Source organism: Sminthopsis crassicaudata, chromosome 2 (genome assembly GCF_048593235.1).
Source record: "Sminthopsis crassicaudata isolate SCR6 chromosome 2, ASM4859323v1, whole genome shotgun sequence".
Lineage (NCBI taxonomy): Eukaryota > Metazoa > Chordata > Mammalia > Dasyuromorphia > Dasyuridae > Sminthopsis > Sminthopsis crassicaudata.
Window position 1 is genome coordinate 77,670,875 of NC_133618.1, and position 17,998 is coordinate 77,688,872.

The 17,998-nt window shown below is 34.7% G+C and overlaps 1 protein-coding gene across 4 annotated transcripts in view; it reads right to left on the minus strand.

The window, feature by feature from the left end:
• PRKD3 (protein kinase D3) overlaps positions 1-17,998 on the minus strand; it is a 78,035-nt gene that overhangs the window by 33,894 nt on the left and 26,143 nt on the right. The window contains exons 2-6 of one of the 4 annotated variants that reach the window (XM_074286596.1): positions 16,160-16,298; positions 15,412-15,543; positions 5,249-5,406; positions 2,702-2,722; positions 140-199 (exon numbers count right to left, since the gene is read on the minus strand). In XM_074286596.1, the coding sequence (XP_074142697.1) occupies positions 140-199; positions 2,702-2,722; positions 5,249-5,406; positions 15,412-15,543; positions 16,160-16,298 (510 nt within the window). The remainder of the gene's footprint in view (positions 1-139; positions 200-2,701; positions 2,723-5,248; positions 5,407-15,411; positions 15,544-16,159; positions 16,299-17,998) is intronic. The other 3 variants (XM_074286597.1, XM_074286598.1, XM_074286599.1) reach the window with 3 other exon arrangements.

The following is a 17,998-nucleotide window of genomic DNA, read 5'->3' on the forward strand; positions in this document are numbered from 1 at the left end:
GATAAGAAGAAAGGCCAGAGGCAGGGATTAACTCTGTATGAAGTGTAGGAAGCTAGCTCCACAGAAACACCAAGTGGGGAGCCCTGGGGCTATAGCTGGCAGTGGTAGGAGTCTCAGCAGGAACCACAGAAACTTTTACCTCCTGGACTGTTTGTGGAGTCTGGGTCTGAGTCAGGGAAGACTGAGTGAAGAAGCTCCACTGAAGAAAATAGAAAAAATGCACTGATCACTATCATAAAACTATCTTTTGTGGAAAACACATTGGAACATTACTGCCAAATTTTGAAACTTCCAGATCAATGAGAAAATCTTGCAAAAAATAAGAAAAAAACAATTCAAATATGCTGGAGCTACAGTTAAAATTGTACAGGACTTATCAGCAGCCATAATAAAAGACCAAAGGTCCTGGAATCATATCTACCAACAATCAAAAGAATTAGTCCTGTGGCCAAAAATATCATCTAGCAAAATTATGAGGAAAAAAATGGACATGCAACAAACTTACAGATTTTAAGGTCTTTTTATCAAGCAAACCTGAACTTAATAGAAAATTTAACATATAAGAGCCAATTTCAAGGAACTCAACATAAACAAATTGTTTATGTTTTTTTACAGTAGAAATGAATACCATATGTTTAAGATTGACATCAACAATAGGTTAGTTCAAAAGGAAGATTGGGACAGAATTAAAGTAAATATAGTAATTATATTATACAAATGAGATACAGAGGAAGAACAGACACAGAGACATTGGGGAGAGAGGACTTGTAGTTCTGAAAACCTCACCTTGGGATTGGGTTAAATAAGCAACAATACATATGTAGCACATACACACACATACATACATACACACACACACACACACACACCATATATATAGTATAGCTCTCTCTCTCTCTCTTTCTATACATATTTATAGATTTATAGATTTTGGAGAGTGCTATACACACATACAGTATAGCACTCTCCAAAATCTATAAAGAAATAAGAGGAGAGAATGGCAGACCTGAAAGCAAAGGGTGAGAGAAGAAGTCAAGGAAAGGATCTATCTATGGGTGGGGAGGATGTTAAGTAACAGCAAGGTAAGTTAGGAACAAAATTAAAGCACAAAGTCTGCAGGGATAGGAAAAATGTATATGTGTGTGTATTTATGTGTGGGTATAGATGTGTGTATGTATATATAAATATTTCCTTTCTTAACTATAGCCTGGTTGGGTATGGGAAAGGATGAAAGGGGGGAAAAGGAATAAAGTAAAAAAAGTGGTCAGCAGAGAACAAAAGAATAATTCACAAGGAAATAAAGTATAGACACTCATGAGTATAATTTCTTCTACTAATATGTATACTTTCTTGAACTAGCAATTTATTGTTATATATTTTGAATCCTCCCTGATGTTCTGCTCGGCACATGACAATGTTCTCTTTTGACTTGTTTCATTTCGTTCTGTATCCTTTATATGTTTTTATTTATTCTAGTGTGTTTTTTTTTTAAATAAATCAATTTAAAAAAACAAATGCATACAGTCTATTAATTTTAAGGCAGACACTATAATCAATCAGTAAATATTTATTGAACACCTACTTTGTGCCAGAAACTGTGCTAAGGATTAGACATTAAATTACAAATATGTAGACACAGAACCTGTCCTCAAAGCAATTTGTTTAAAGTCAACAACTTGACAGAAGATTGTTGTTTTTTCTTCCAATTGTTTGGAGGGAGTGGGTATCTTTCAATTAGAATGTCAATACTTTGAAGATTTTGTGATCTCACTGATACGTGTATTTCTTCTATCAATAAGAATTACACACTATCTATGTGGTCTTATCCCCAATGATTTTGTGTATGTTCTCCTACATCTGTAAAATATGATTCTTCACAGAAGAATCAGCCAATGGACTGAAGATCTTCCACTGTGTCATTTTATGTTTTGTGGGTTCTGTGCAGAATATATATATATATATATATATATATATATATATAAAGTCTATCATTTCTAACTCTTACCACATGATTAACCCATGTCCTGACCTGAGCAGATGTTTGAATTTAAATAAGTTTATGTTTAGGAGGAAAACACAGGAAGCTTTAGTTAAAACCTACTTTGTTGCCTTGTAGTAATAAAGGTTTTTGGTTTTGTTTTTTTACTAGCTAATTATATTAGTGAATGATCACAGTAGATCAAAACTAAATCTAGTTCAATGTATCTCCCCACACTTCTAATTACTAATGCTCTAAATGTTCATCATTGCAGAAACCCTGGCAAGATTTCACCTCTCTTTCCATAATGCCTACAAAGAAAAGTTCTAGCAGAGGAGAGTCTCAACCATTTTGATACCACCATGCTTCAACAATCTGAAAAAAAATCAGGGGAAAAAATTTCAGTTTATGAGAAGAAAAAGTGATGTCAAGGAAAGAGAAAGATGGCCAAGGAAGTAGGAGAGGGGAAGATAAGTACGACAAGGAAGTAAAGAATGGGGGCCAGATAGCTGTGGGGACCAAAGAATCCATAAGAAAAGACTTCCTACTGCCCAGACGTGGTGTCTGGCAAGACACGGCTCCACAGCACATGGCATAGAAGGCAAACTCTGATGAAGGATGAACAGAAAAGGCCTAGAGGAACAACTGGATTTAACAGAAAGCTTCCACATCCTCCAGCTGTGGATACTCTTCTCTTTCCAGGATGTGCCCCAAACTCCTCACCTTGCTGATCAGAGGGCACAGCTGCAAAAACAAAAGCCAGTAGCAGTCACTGGGAAGCAAATGGACATGCTATGCCCTAGAGCCTGATTGGCCCAGCTTTTATTCTGTTTAGCCCCACATCTTTTAGAATTACCTTTTTTTCAGGTTTACTTTAAATGACCACAAAGCAGGAAACAAGGCTGAAAATAGATATCTAAATTTACTCCAACTTTAAATTATTTCAAATAAAAGATACTCTTTAAAAAATAAAATACCATGTTTACTCATGAAACTTGTAATTTATTTCAATTAGTATTTTGGGTGGTTTTCAAATCAAATCTTCTTAGGAAAGATGTATATTATTTTTATGTATCAGACTCTAATTAAAATTATCAGAACTCCCAAAACCAAATATCATTTTCTGACTCATTTTAAGTTTACATTACAGATCAGAGAATCTTCCAAGATTTATAAATATATAACTTTCAATTATCTACAATAAAAAGAGAAAAGAATGTAAAATATAAAAAGAATAGATTATCTTAAGATTAATTCAGAAATATCAACTTGACCAAGATGTAAAAAATTTATATTCAGTAAGAGGAAGCAAATATAACTACATTACCCCAAATAATTCAACCTGATCTTTTCCTGATTTAGCTCCTTGGATTTTTTCCCAAGTATATTCAAAAAAGTAAACCTAAATCAGGGGATTTTAATCTTCCATGGTATCACTATAAGTCTGGTTAAATCTGTGGATCTCTTTGGCAGAATAAGATTTTTATAAATAATTGGATTTTTAAAATAATTTAAAATAATTTATTAAATTATTTAAGTAAATTATTTAAAATAAGCTTTAAATAATAAAATAATCAATCTTAAATATATTTAAATAAGTAATTGTTTAAATCATTTAAATAATTGGATTTTTAAAAATTTAAGTAATTTTTAAATAATTATTTTAAATAATTAAATAATCAAATAATTTAAATATATTTTTTTAAATAATAGAAATGCTATATTTCTATTAGAGGTTAGTGAGAATAAAGATGTAATATTTTTTTCCCTACACAAAATCAAGGACTGCTCCCCAAACCCTTGCGACACAGAGAAAAAAAAAAATTGTTTGGAGTAGAATGTGAGAACTTAGAGAATGTCTATTTATCTTACTTACACCCAGCACCCGTAACTCTCTTAAACCCATTCCTCCAATTCATATTCACATTCTATAAACACTTACTCATAAACCCTCATAGTCCCAGAGTTCAAAAAGACATTAGAGTCCCTAGCAGCATCTACACAGAAACAAGAAAGTATGAAGGAGACAAAGTATGAAGGATGTGGGTTCAGGAAGAATTGGGGCTGAATCTAAACTTTAATATTTGCAAGTAGTGTGACCATGAGCAAATCAATTAATTTTTCAGAATCAAATCTTCCTCATCTATAAAGTGGAAATAAAATCTACAGCAGAATTAACGATTGTAATCCTTTCAGCATTATTGAGAGGCTGAAATATGGAATTTGATAATAAAAGTATTTTATCAGTATTGTATTATATATATATTTATATAATTATATAATATTTATTATTATTACAAGAAAATATTACAAGATGAATAAAAGAGCTCATACAGTCTTCAAAGAAAATTCATTAAGGAAGAATAAACTATGACATATGGCAAGTTTGTGAGAGTTAAGTTTCTTCAACTTCAACAAGTATTTATTAAATATATACTATATACAAGATACTGCAATAGTTCCAGAGGACACATGGATAAAATTTAAAAAGGGTCCTTGAATTCAAGGAGTTTACATTCTTTTGGACAATGGATGATTATTTGACAAGGATTAGCACCAACTGGGAAAGGGGGTGAACCATAATCTGGGCAAGGAGGCACAGATAAGAAAGGAACAGATTCCAGGCATGGGACATGGTTTCATGGTTAGAGGGTCAATGGAAAGAACTGAGAATTAAGTCTAGATAAGAGAAAATTAAGAGAAACAAGGGAGAAAGTGGCATAAGATAATGATTTTCAAGGATCTGAAGGGCTTTTATCTAAAAGAGGGATTAGATTTATTCCATTTGTCCCAGATGGCACCATCAGAAGCAATTCACAGCTATAATGAGGTCATGCTTTTCCAGGTCTGGAAAGGCTTCCTAAAAATGAGCACTGCTCAAAAAATGTAAAGTGCTAGGTTTTTTCCACTTGGAAGTGTTCAAGAAGAGGTTGGATGGCTATTTGTTGGAATGACATTCCTTTGCTTGATGGCTGGATTACTCTGTTCCCATACAACTCTCAAGTTCTGTGTGATCCTACAACTATAAAAGGAGGACATTGGCCCAAATAATCGTCTGTCTTTAAATGATGTTGGGATCTAGACCTCTGAAATTTCTCAGTCCTACCACAAACTGCTAATCTTCCATTTCTCCTAATCTTTCTAAACCTATCCTCAATGTAATTTCATATATGGGGGTGTATGTGTTTCTCTGCATGTATTGTGGAGAGAGTGAGAGAGAGAGACAGACAGATAGACATACCATTTTGGAACTCAATATATAACACCTACCTCTTCATTAGAAGACACTGCACATTCTGTCTGTACAGGCCTTGGAACAGAGAGGCCAGGTCCTGGCAGAGATACATTGGACAAACGTCTCTTTCTTACTCCACTACAATTATTTGGAATCTTGAAGGCACATCGTTTATGGTAGTTCAATCCACAGCCTAAATATTTTTTAAAGATAGAGAAAAATAACTTATAAATTATTATATCACATAACATATTTCCATACAATCACAAAGCTATCTTTAGTTCAGATCCTCATTAACTCTTACCTGTGTTACCTCAACAGCTTCTAAGTAGTCTTCCTGCTTCAAGTTTCTCACCATTCCAGTCAATCCTATATACTGCTGCCAAATCTGATCATGCAATTTTCCTACTCAATCACTCCAGTGCCTTCTTATTGCCTCTACAATAAAATCTGAACTCTTCTGTTCCCAGCCCCAAACTATCTTTCCAGCCTCATTAAAAAACTGCTCTTTTCCTACACTCTAGATCATAGCCATAGTCCATATGTAATTCCTTACATAGGACACTCACTTTTCCCAGTTTTGAGCCTGTCCTTATCCTCCTCTTTCAAGATGAAGCTCAATCACATCTTCTGAAGCTTTTCCTAGAAACCCCAAGCCTACCTCCAAAACTACCTAGGAGTTAAATTCTATTAAAGTACACACACACACACACACACACACACACACACACACACACACATACATAGCATAGTAAATAATATTTCTCAAGTTATAGTTATACTAACTAATGATGTATTTTGTTCTCTTCCATCATAGAACATGGCTGGTTCATTAGTTGTTATCTTTCGTTCTCACAAGAAGACCAAAATGACATCACTGAGTTAAAATCAAGTGACTGTGTCTGACTGTGGCTGATCAGACCAACATGAGGTTGGAATGCTCTTTCACAAGTCAGACACAAATGGTCCATATGAATATTCAGGGGGACCTCTCATGTTTTTTTTTGTTTGTTTGTTTGTTTTTTTGGGGGGGCTAATTCAATTCTGCTTGCTTATAAAGCACAGCACCTTCTCTGATGAGGATGGGCCATGCTGAGAGGTCCTGTACCAGTGTCTCCCATGTTGTATAATCTATGCTAAAGTTCTAATGAGAAACCCTGAGAGTGTCTTTACATCTCTTTTTCTGACCATGTTGTGAGTGCTTCCCTCATGTGAGTTCTATATAAAATAGCTTTTTCTGGCAAGCATACATTTGGCATTCAAACAATATAATCAGTCCAACTGCTCTTGGCAGTAGAATTGGAATGTTTATTGGCAGTAGAATTGGAATGTTTAGCAGTTTAATTTAATAAGGACCTCAGTATCTGGTATCTTATCTTTCCAGGTGATCTTCAAAATCTTCAATTCAAATGTAAGCAATTCCATTTCCTGGCTTGGCACTGGTATACTGTCCAAGTTACACAGACATAAAATAATGTCTGTGAAAGGTCAGTACAATGGCTCTGTGAACCTTCACTTTGGTAATTAGTCTAATATCCCATCTCTCCTACTTTCCTTTAGAACCCCCCCCCAAAAAAAAAAAAAAACTGAACCAGCTCTAACAATGCATGTGTCAATCTCATTATCAATGTGAACATCTCTGGAAAGTATACTGCCCAAGATAAATGAACTTATTCATAACTTCTCCATTTTTTGTAATAGATAGTTCCACATATGAATGATGTGTTGCTGGCTAATGGAATGTCTTTGTTTTCTTGGTGATGACAAGTCAAAATTAGCACAAACAGCACAGAATCTATCTATACTTTGTTACATCTTAACTTCAGAGGCCACAATGAGTGTACAATAATTTGAAAACAAAAAACATGCACCAACACTCCCTCCACTTTTGTTTTAATTTGTAGCCTTTTCAAGTTGAAGCATTTACCATCAGTGTGATAGCAGACCTTGAGGCCATTACAGAACCTAAGTTCATTGTGAGTAGAAATTGTTTCATTATTTGTACTTGTATCCCCAGTGCTTAACAATAATAAAAACTTAACACTTTTTGACTGAATGATTGCTTATTTCCAATTGTTTTCATTTCCCAAAGAACTCAGATGATAGGTTATGTGGAGATTGCAAATTCAAGAATTAAAAAAACAAAACAACAACATCATGGACTACTATAGATTAATAGAACCAGTAACTGACTGTAAAAGAGAATTAGTAATGTTAGCTTTAACTGATATTCCTCCTGGCAAATGAGATAATAATAGCATATCCATTAAAAACTGAATCTGAAAAGGGCTAGCATAATCTGAAAAGGAGAAACACTAGAAACTTCATAGTACATATAAGAGGAAAGCAAAGGTGTCCTCTTTTATCAGCATTATTTGACATAGTACCAGAAAGTCTAGCTATAGAAATAAAATTATAAAGAAAAACAAGGTTTTAACATTGGTAAAAACGAGATGAAATTATCCCTATTTGTCTTTAAAAACAAAGTATTTAGGTTACTGAAATGATCAATGACTTCAGTAAAGTAGCATAACACAAAATACTCTCAAGATCATCAGCAATATTCAGTATTAACAAACACAATTAGAAAACATTTGACAAAGAAATTTCATTCACAAGAACAAAACATACAAAGTATTTGAGAATTAGTTTATTAACACATGTGAGGGACTTTCTTAAATATAATTAAAAATCACTCTATGAAGACAAATAATTATCAGAATCGCTTATTATTTATGGGTGGACCAAATTTTCTCTTTTCTTACAGGTCCTCAACCCATGTGAGGACTTAAAATAATAACTTTATATTGCTTTAGTAGCTTAATCATTGGCTTCACTTGTTAGGATTACAAGGTGAGAACTCAATGGGGCGTGGGGAAATACTTCCACCAATGAACTTGCTCCTCTTAGAATTCCTAAGGTGTAAACTCCCTTTAAAGGCCCAAACCAAAGGTCTGAGCCAGAGAACTGTCAAGTCAACCTGAGTTCTCACCTTGTAATTGTCCAGACAACCTGACTTCTCACCTGGTAATCCTAACATTCACTGTTTGCTATTTTTTTGTTAAAATGTTTATTTACATTTCTTGTTTCTTGGAAATAGTTGCACATCAATTACTCTGCTCAGTTTCTATTTGAAATGATAACTCAAATTCCTTTCCTTTTAATAAAAATTCATCTTTTTAGGTTAGTAATTAGGCTTGGTTTTGCAAACTATGTTATTCTAGATTACAAGCTGAGCTCCCTTTGCTTTCCATATGCCAACACCTTTCATGTTCCATAGACAAAAAATAATCTTTAGGAATTCAAATTTTTTCCCCTTCATTGCTGAATTTTTTTCCCTTGTGAGGGCCTGACATACCTGCTATTTGATATGAAAATTCAGAAGTGTGAAAAGTATAATTGGGCAAGATAAACTTGGGCTTTCTTTCTCTCAACAATCTGTACTTTGCCCTGTATTTCCAATACTTTGGAACAATTTTTTTTTTTCTGAGTATTTCCCAAAATGTAAAATTTAGGCTTTTTGATTCATTGCAGTTTTCTTGAAGGGAGAAGCCTGTAATTCTTAAATTGTCTCTGTACTTCCCACCTTCACGTTCAGTCTCTTTGGCTTTTAGCAAACTCATGTTTTTCTATTACTTTTTGATTCCTTTTTTGTCAAATTTTATTTTAAGTCTATATTTTTGAGTTTCAATCTGCCTTTCTATTTCCCATTCTATTGTTTAGAAAGTATTTACATGATTTCTAAGTTATCTACTCTCATTTGTATCTTTTGCTTGTTTCTTTAAGATTTGTTTCCTTTTATTTTTCTGGTTTCTAAAGTCAAGTCAGCAAGCATTTATGAAAGACCTATCATGTACCAGGCACTGTGCTCACAAACTCAGACAAAACAGAAACAAAAAATAGGACCTGCTTTTCAAGGAGCATAGATGGAGAAAATAACAACTATGTCCAAATAAGATGCACACATTCATACACACATGAATGCATGCACTAATATACATAGACACAAATAATAAACTGGAATTAATCTCAGAAGGAATAAAATTAGGATGAGAGACCTTGGAAAAGTTCTTTTTTAGAATGTGGAATATTAGCTAAGACTTGAAGGAAGCCAGGGAAGCCAGGAGGTGAAATAAAGAGAGTATGCCAGGCACAGGGGAGAGGCAATAAAAATGGTCATAGTTAGGAGGAGTGTCATATTCAAGGAACAGTAAGCAGACCAATATCACTGGAAAACTAGATAGAAGAGTTCATGGGAGGGAAGATGAGTAGAAAGATAGAAAGGGTACAAGGTTATAAAGAGTTTTAAAAACCAAGCAGAGGAGTTTACCTTTTATCCTGAGGTAATAAAAGATCCACTAGCATTTAATGAATAGGGAGATGGGAGGGAGAGAGGAGAAAAAGGGATTGTGGGTCTGATCTGCATTTTAAGAAGTTCAATTTGTCAGCTGAGTTGAGAATGGACTGAAGTGAGAAAAAAACTTATGGCAGGAAGACCAAGCAGCAAGGTTATTGCAATAATCCAAGTGTAAAGTGGTGAAAGCTTGGGACGATTGTAGTAGCAATGTCAGAAGAAGGTGTCTACAAGAAATATTTTGAAAGCAGAAATGCCAGGGATTGGCAGCTGATTGAAGGAGCAGACAGTGGAGAAAAATAAAAGGATAACATCTAGATTGTGAGTCTGTGTGACTGGATAATGGTGATACCCATGACATAATAGGAAGAAAAAGGACTCTGGAGGAAAAGATAATGAGAAAGATAATGAGTTCCATTTTGGCCATGTTAAGTTTAAGATGTTTTTGGAACATTCGATTTGAGATGTCTAATAGGCAATCGCAAATGATACTGTTGTTCAAGAAAGATATTAGGATTGGATAAATAAATCTGTGACTCATTTGCATAGAGAAAATAGAAATTATAGTTATGAAATCACCAAGTGAAATAGCATAAGGGGAGAAGAGAAAGACCAATATAGAAACTTAAAAGAAGCCCATAGTTAATGGGCAAGATTTAAGTACAGCAAAAGAAACAGAAGCTGTAGGCAGATAGTTAAGAGGAAAAACAGGACACAACAGCATCATAAAAACCTAGAGAGAAGAAAGTATGAAGAGTGATCAACAACATTAAAGAAAAATAAATGAAAAAAAATATATAAATGGACCAAAGCTGCCATAAGACCAGCAAGCTGAGGATTGAAAAAAAAAGGCTATTAAATTTGTCAATTAAAAGCACTTGATAACTTGCAAGTAAGTAGATTAAATGATAAAGTTGGAAAACAGATTATAGAGAGTTGAAAAGAGAGTGAAAAGAATACTGACTGTGGATGTCCTTCAGTATAGTAAGTATAGGTACTAGGTTTTTTGTTAAGGACCATGCCTAAGTATGAAGGGGCAGGTCAATTCTCCAAGAGCTCCATAGCTGTGAATCATAACACTTGAAAGAGCTGCAAACAGCTCTTACTAATGCAGATATTCCTTGGAAATTGGAGGGAAGAGGAGAAAGAGGTTAGACAACACAACTGCCTCTCAATCTCCTTGTATCATCATCGTTCTCTCACATGAAGAGATCCATTTTACAGGTCTGAGTTAGACCTCCAGTAGCCACTAGGCAGGTGGCTCCCGTATCACAACAGTTTTTCAGAGAAATTATATTCTCATTCACTTAAAAAATTATCATTTATATTTGTAATTAAGAATCCCCCAAATGCCACATTTATCTTGTCTACTGACTCATGCTTGCTCACCTTAGCTTTTTTCTTCCACCTTTCTCTACCATTCCCACAACATCCTCTTTTGGCCTCTATGCCTTCCAATAATATGAGTAGAAATTACAGTCAGATAATTTCAATCCAACATAAGAAAAAACTTTTGAACAACTAGGATCTGAGCCATAAGAAAAAGTGAACTCATGTGACTGAGTATATTCAAGCACAAGGGAGATAAATAACTATGAGGGATGCTATAGAAAGAATTCTTTACACAGGATGCATCGAAGAATAGTGCAGGTGACCTCTACAAGATGGACCTCCAAGGAGATATTTTGATACAGTCTCTTCTCTAGACTAAACATCCAGGTATCTTTAACCTTCAGATCCTCAGATACAACGGATAATCGTTATTCATCATCCTGTGTGGCTCTCTTCTTTTAATCATTTAGTTTTCTAGTTGATTAAAAACAGATTTAAAGGTTTAGAGGTTAATTAGCCTAAATTCCCCATTTTACAGATGAGAAAACTGAAGCCTATTGTTCCTTTTTTTCATCTCCTTCCTTACTTTTGTAACAGCCACACAGAAGTGCTGAAGTAATAATTCCCTACATAGAAGAGGCTGCTTCTAGAAATACATGATGTCATATGTTAAGTACTCTGTTTCCCATTTTGGAGTACGTGCAGGCACTCTCTAGTTGCTTCCATTCTGCTAATCATGTGATGAGGCTATAGATTCTAAATAAGCTGCAGAGTTAGAAAAAAAGGATCTATTTGAAAGGGAGTCAGGCAATCTTATCTAGTTCAGAAAAGAGAAGATTATTATTATCATGAGGATTGTATGATATTTCCAGATTTGCAAAAAAGTGCTTTACAAAAACTATTTTATTTTACTGTCACAACATCCCCATGAGGAAGATGCTATGATTATCCTCATTTACAGATGAGAAAATGGAGGTACTATGGTAAAGTACCTTGCCTTGAGTCACAAATGCTTTCTGACTACAGTGTTCTGTCGCCTATATCATTTAGCTTAAGAACAAAGAAGGGAAAGGAGTCAGACATCTCCCACCAGAGGATACCTCTGTTTTTTCTTCTTTTAGGGGAAGGATCTAGGAGATGTCAGTGACGTTGTATGTTTCAGAAGGTCAAGACAGGGAGCCACCACTACAGAAGCTTAAAAAGAAGAATCCATTCTGGACTGCCACAAGCCAGACTTAGGATCACAGGCAACTTACATAAGCTAGTTCAGCATCAACAAGTAAAGAATAAACCATCAGTCACCTTTAATTTGGAAGTGAATTTGGTGGAGCTAATGCTATATTGGAATTGACTTAAATCTGAGCCTACTTTCCCTAAGGCCTTAAGTGGAACAGAGAAAGAATGTGTCCCCATACATTGGCAAAGGGTAGAGGAGGGCCTCAAGGTGATAGCATTAAGAGAGAAATAATCATTATATTTCAGGGTTAACCTAGATCCCCAGAGTAGGAGATAAGAGAAGGTGCTGTCGCCAGTCTTGATCTGTTAGAGTAAGTCTAGGACACTGCTACATTCTTATGCCAAATTGTGCTTTATACCTCCTAGACATTTTTATTCCTCAAGACTCTAAAAACCACTAAGTTTCTTTGATTTCTCCAGAGTATATCCATTGACCTGTACCCTTAAATATAATTTTTTGAACTTTTATAGCCTCAAGGAAGAAAGTTTCCAATACTATCCCAATTTATACAAAATACCCTAAATTTCCATAAGCCTAAATTTCAAAACTAATAAGTCTCTGCTTTTTTTCATAGAAACATAGGGAGAACAGCTCAGTAAGGACCTAAATGTTTACAGATTTCAGATCTAAAATCCATCCATCCTTTGTATTTTGCAATGCATAAAGTGAAAAGCTAATGACTGTTAATTAATAAAGAGCAAGTATATAACAAATATAAATTAATTACTATATCATACTGTTTTCCCCAATGTTTTCCATAAAGCAAAAATCATAATGGAAATGAGTGAACAGATGCATTTCCTCCTAAATACATGGTGATATATTAGAGATTTCAAATTCTAACTTTTTTTAAAATTATGAACTTAATAAAACAAGCATTTTCATAAGAGTAGAATAGAAAAAAGATATTGCACATGAAATTGCAAATCTATTATGTCAAACTTATTTTTCCTTTTAAGTATCAAATAGTTATGTAACTTTCTCTTTTTTTCCCCTCCTCTCCCTAACCCTATCCCAGAGATGTCCCTATTAAATGAATGTATAGACGTAAAACCAAAATTCTAACTTTTGTATGCATGTCTGCTGAATGTTAACCAAAATTCCATCTAGAATTTTTTGTAAAGAATAAGTAACACAGAACTAAGATTCCTAATAAACAGTAGAAAGGTAAAAGATTCGGGGCTCATATGGGACCAGGTACAATATTGTGGCTGATTCCAAGAATGGCTATTTCTCTAATTGGCCCATTGCCTCCCATTTGGAGATACTCCAAAATAATCTCCTAGTAAGCATAAGACAGGACTTATGTCTGAGTTTCTCCAAACTTGGATAAAAGAGGGCTCAGGATCTATATAAAGTACTCAAGATATAACTCAAATATAGGGAAACCTTTATTTCATTCTGCAGAAAATATAAAAGATTATCTACTGATAAAGATTCATAGAAGTCCATGATGAAATACAGAAATACAGGGTTTCCTACATATCTTAGTGTAGTTTTAAACTCTAATAACTTAAAATTGCCTTAAGACTGAGGCACTCAGGTTACATTCAAGCAGTGTATAGGTTCACCCTGAGGAGGAGTTGCTAATAGGATTAACAAACCATTATTAGTCCTTTCTTCTGGAAAAAGGCAATCCCATTGAGAAGGTGAAGCCATGCAAGTGAACTGAATTTAAGTGAGTGTAGACTATATAAAGTCACTAGCCTCATCTAGGTCCAATGTAAGATATAGATCAGAACTATTAGAAATGGTCTTGGATATAATCAGACCTTGGCTTTAAAAAAGCTAAAATCTTTGTCAGATATCAATTTGACTGAGGCAATGATCATTCAGTGATTAAGGCTAAGTAAGAAGAAATGAGGCAAAGAATGACCTGTTTTACCTAAAATCAATCTGCAGGGGAAAAACCTTTGTTTTTACCATAGTCCAGCTCTCCAACAGTCTGAGGGACAGTGAACTGGCCCCTATTTAAAAAATTTGAGGACTACTGCTCTTAAGGGCTGCTGAACAGACTTGTAGCATCTGCATGATTCTCCAAGGATGTTGTTCTCCAAGGATGCCTCAGGAACTATGTGGAATATCCCCTACTCTTGTCCAAGAGAACTAAAACGTTAAGCACTTCAACTCTACAGCAGAGAGCTCAACTCCACTAGATTGGCCATATTGTTTGAATGTCAAATGTACACTTGTCAAAAATACTATTTTATGGAGAACTCACACAGGACAAGTACTCACAAGTGGTCAGAAAAAGCATTATAAGGACACTTTCTTAAGAACTTTTGAATTGATTGCATGACATGGGAAACACTGGCAGAGGACTTCCCCCCATGGCGTGGTCTCATCAGGGAAGGTGCTGTGCTCTCTGAGCAAAGAACTGAATTAGCCCAGAAGAAACGTGAGGTGTGCAAATTTTAAGAATCCACCCCAAATGTTCACAGGACTATTTGTCTTCATCCTGTGGCAGAGCATTCTGAGTTTGTAGTAGCCACAGTTGGAGATACTGTAACTCGATTCTAGCATAGTGATATCGTTTTGGTCCTTTTCAAGAATGAAGGACAACAACCAGTACAGGGATTATGTGAAATATCCTCTACTCTCTTCAAAGAGAACAATTATATGAAAAATCTTCTCATAACATATCATATGGCAAACAAACTTGAAACGGAAGTCACCATGGTACAATTCCCAAAATGAAGTTCTCTTTGGGGCTGAGCAGGCTCTTATATGTCTGCTTCAGCTATAAACTTGTGAAAGAATTATATCAGTGCTCTGAATGATGCTTTCTGTTAAGAAGGGAAGACTCTCTTTTAAGATTTCTTGAGTTTCTGATCCGAGTTACCATACTGCCTCTGGGTTTGAGGAGAAGAATTGTCTTTTCTCTCTATCTTTAGGCACCAGAAAAGAAGGTAGGGGAAAGGAAAAAAAAAAAAAAAAGTCCTGAAGACAGCAAGAGAGACTAAGACTAAACACTTTGCTTATATAGAATGCAAGGAGGTATAGCTGAGTCTCAGCCAGCTAATCATGGGGAGCTAATCTCATCCTCAAATCAAATCAGTACTGAACTATAGAATCAATGGACATTTTGACATTGTAGATGGATACAAACCAAATTCATGCCCTAAAAGCTCATTAGACTGATTAAAAGATTAACTTAAATTTATCAAAGACTCTCCTGAACATTTCTCCTGCCCTCCTCCCACACATACAGTTTACAAATATACCATTTTAAAATGCTAAAAATTGTCAAAAGAAGAACATTGTAGAATCCATACCTTCACACTTTAATCCCTGGCGCACCAGTCCCCAAAGCATCTCACCACAATAGTCACAAAAGGTAGGTGCTTTGTAAGAATGCACATAGAGTGCATGCGGACGGATCTGGAAATCTTCTACTGTAGCTAAAGCTTTTAAAAGAAAAGTATTACAATAAGTTCTACTAATTAACATAATTTGTATAATGGGACACATATAAAAAACCTGTAATGAGCCAATTATTTCTGAACATTTCACTTGATCATAAAAGATAAGTTCTTCCTGGGTTTTGTTTACTTTTTAAACTAGTATACTACAAAAAATTTAGAAACAACTAATAGAATAATTTTCTATTTTAATCTTTTCATTTTTCTTTCTTTCTTTTCCATGAACAAATAATTCTAATTTATGGGGCAAAGGGGCAGAGCATCTGTGCAGCTGAGTTGGCCTATGTGGCTCAAGAGACAAGAGATCCCATTTCAGACGGGGGCCAAACTTTCAGCCTGTCCTCGTTTACTCAAGGTTTGTGGTGACTTCCTTATCTGTGATCAGATCCTCCCTAGGCTTCTTTGATCTCCACAAAGCAGGGAACTATTAAATAGAGACCTATCTAAATGCACAAATCATATGGAAACTACATAACACACCATAGGACCAAAATCAAGTTTTTGTCATAGTTGTCCAATACCCAGCACAGAAGATATGGGGCCTTAACTAAGACTTATTTGAAGATGAAATGCTAATAAGATAACAAGCCTTTTTACCTACCTGACAGAACAACTTCTACAAGATCTCCTTCGTGTATCTCTTCTGCCGAGGTAATCAGCTGCAAAATATTTTCTGAATTCAGGTCATGGCGAAAGAGAAGAATTTTGTCATACATGCCAAAGAAACCACATTCTGGGAACTGAAAGAAAAATAATTCTGTATCACTATATCTTCAGCTTCCTTAGATAGTAAGAAAAAAAAATCATTTAAGTTTTATAATGCTTCAACATTACATTCTATTTGTCATTACATATAGCAAATCCTGAAATGTCAACTAAAAATTCCATTGTACTGACTTGAAAAATATATTATATTTTTAATAATGCAACAAACTATAATTACAACAATGACTGCTTTGAAAAAATATCAGAGAATATTTTATAGGGTTTCATTTGAAGGTTGTTTTGTTGTTGTTGTTGTTTTTTGTTTTGTTTTTGCTGAGGCAATTGTGATTAAGTACCATGCCCTGGGTCACACAGCTAAGAAGTGTTAATCATCTGAGATTTGAACTCAGGTTGTTCTGACTTCAGGGCTGGTGCTCTATCCACTGCACCACCTGGATGCCTCATTTGAAGTTTTTTTTTTTTTTTTTTAAAGCAGAATACAAGAATATTTACGTATTTTAAAACAATAGTACAAATTTCATTTCCTATTGATCAAGTTTCTGCAGCATTCTTGGAATTCACAAGATGTTATTTGGTTATTGTTGTTCAATCATTTCAATCATGTCCAACTCTTCATGACCCCATTTCAAATTTTTTATATTGAGAGACTGAAATGTTTTGTCATTTTCTTCTCTAGCTCATTTTACAGATGAGAAGTGAGGCATACAGGGATAAGTGGCTTGCCCTGTCTCACACATCTAGCAAATATAGGAGGCCAACCTCTTCCTCTCCTTTACCTCTTTCTTACTCTGGGCACAGTTATCTAAGTAGCTGTATCCTTGCTTTGGGAAAGGGCACGTCAATAAAATGCCCTTTTGATCAACTCACCATTGTTAAAAATCACCAACCCAAACTCTCTGTAGCCACCAATCCTTTACATGCATGCACAGTCACTGTCTCTCCCCATTGGAATGTAGTCTTGAGGCAACTAGATGGTGCAGTGGATAAAGCACCAGCTCTGGCACTAGGAGAATCTGAGTTCAAATTTGATCTCAGATATTTCATGCACATTAGTTGTGTGACCCTTGATCAAGTCATTTAATCGCCCCCCCCCCCAAAAAAAAAAAAGGAATGTAATCATCTCCTAGAGAGCAGAGGCTGTTCCACTTTTTGCACTGTTACTGTATAGTTGATTTAATGCCTTGCTCATAGTAAGCACCTTGCTTATTATTATTATTGCTTTATTAATAATATTAAGTAATAAAAATATTATTGCTTACTATACTGTTTCAGTAATTGTTGTTTAATTCATTTATTTACTCAAAGATATACAGCAGAAAAAATAATTTAAGCATTTTTCAGTAAAAAGGATAAAACTTATCTCATTATAACTGAAGCTAAAACTTTAAGGATTTATAATAATCAAGAATCCAAAGTTGTAACCTTAAAGAAAAGTATCTGAAAGATGCTATTAGCTATCAGAAGAACTGAAGTCTTACATTAGCTATCAGAAAAACTAAAATTCTACCTCATTGTCTCCCTATGCTATGGAAGATGGGTTCTCAAAAGCTATTCCAGTAGACTATTAACTGGCAGGATAAATAAAACGTAATTAATTAAAAAGTCATGGACAACATGACAGCCTGAGTGATAATTTAACCATGTCAAAAAAAAAAAAAAGACAAAATAATTTTCAGCCATATGTAATCAGCAACAATGAGAGTCAGAAAAGGAG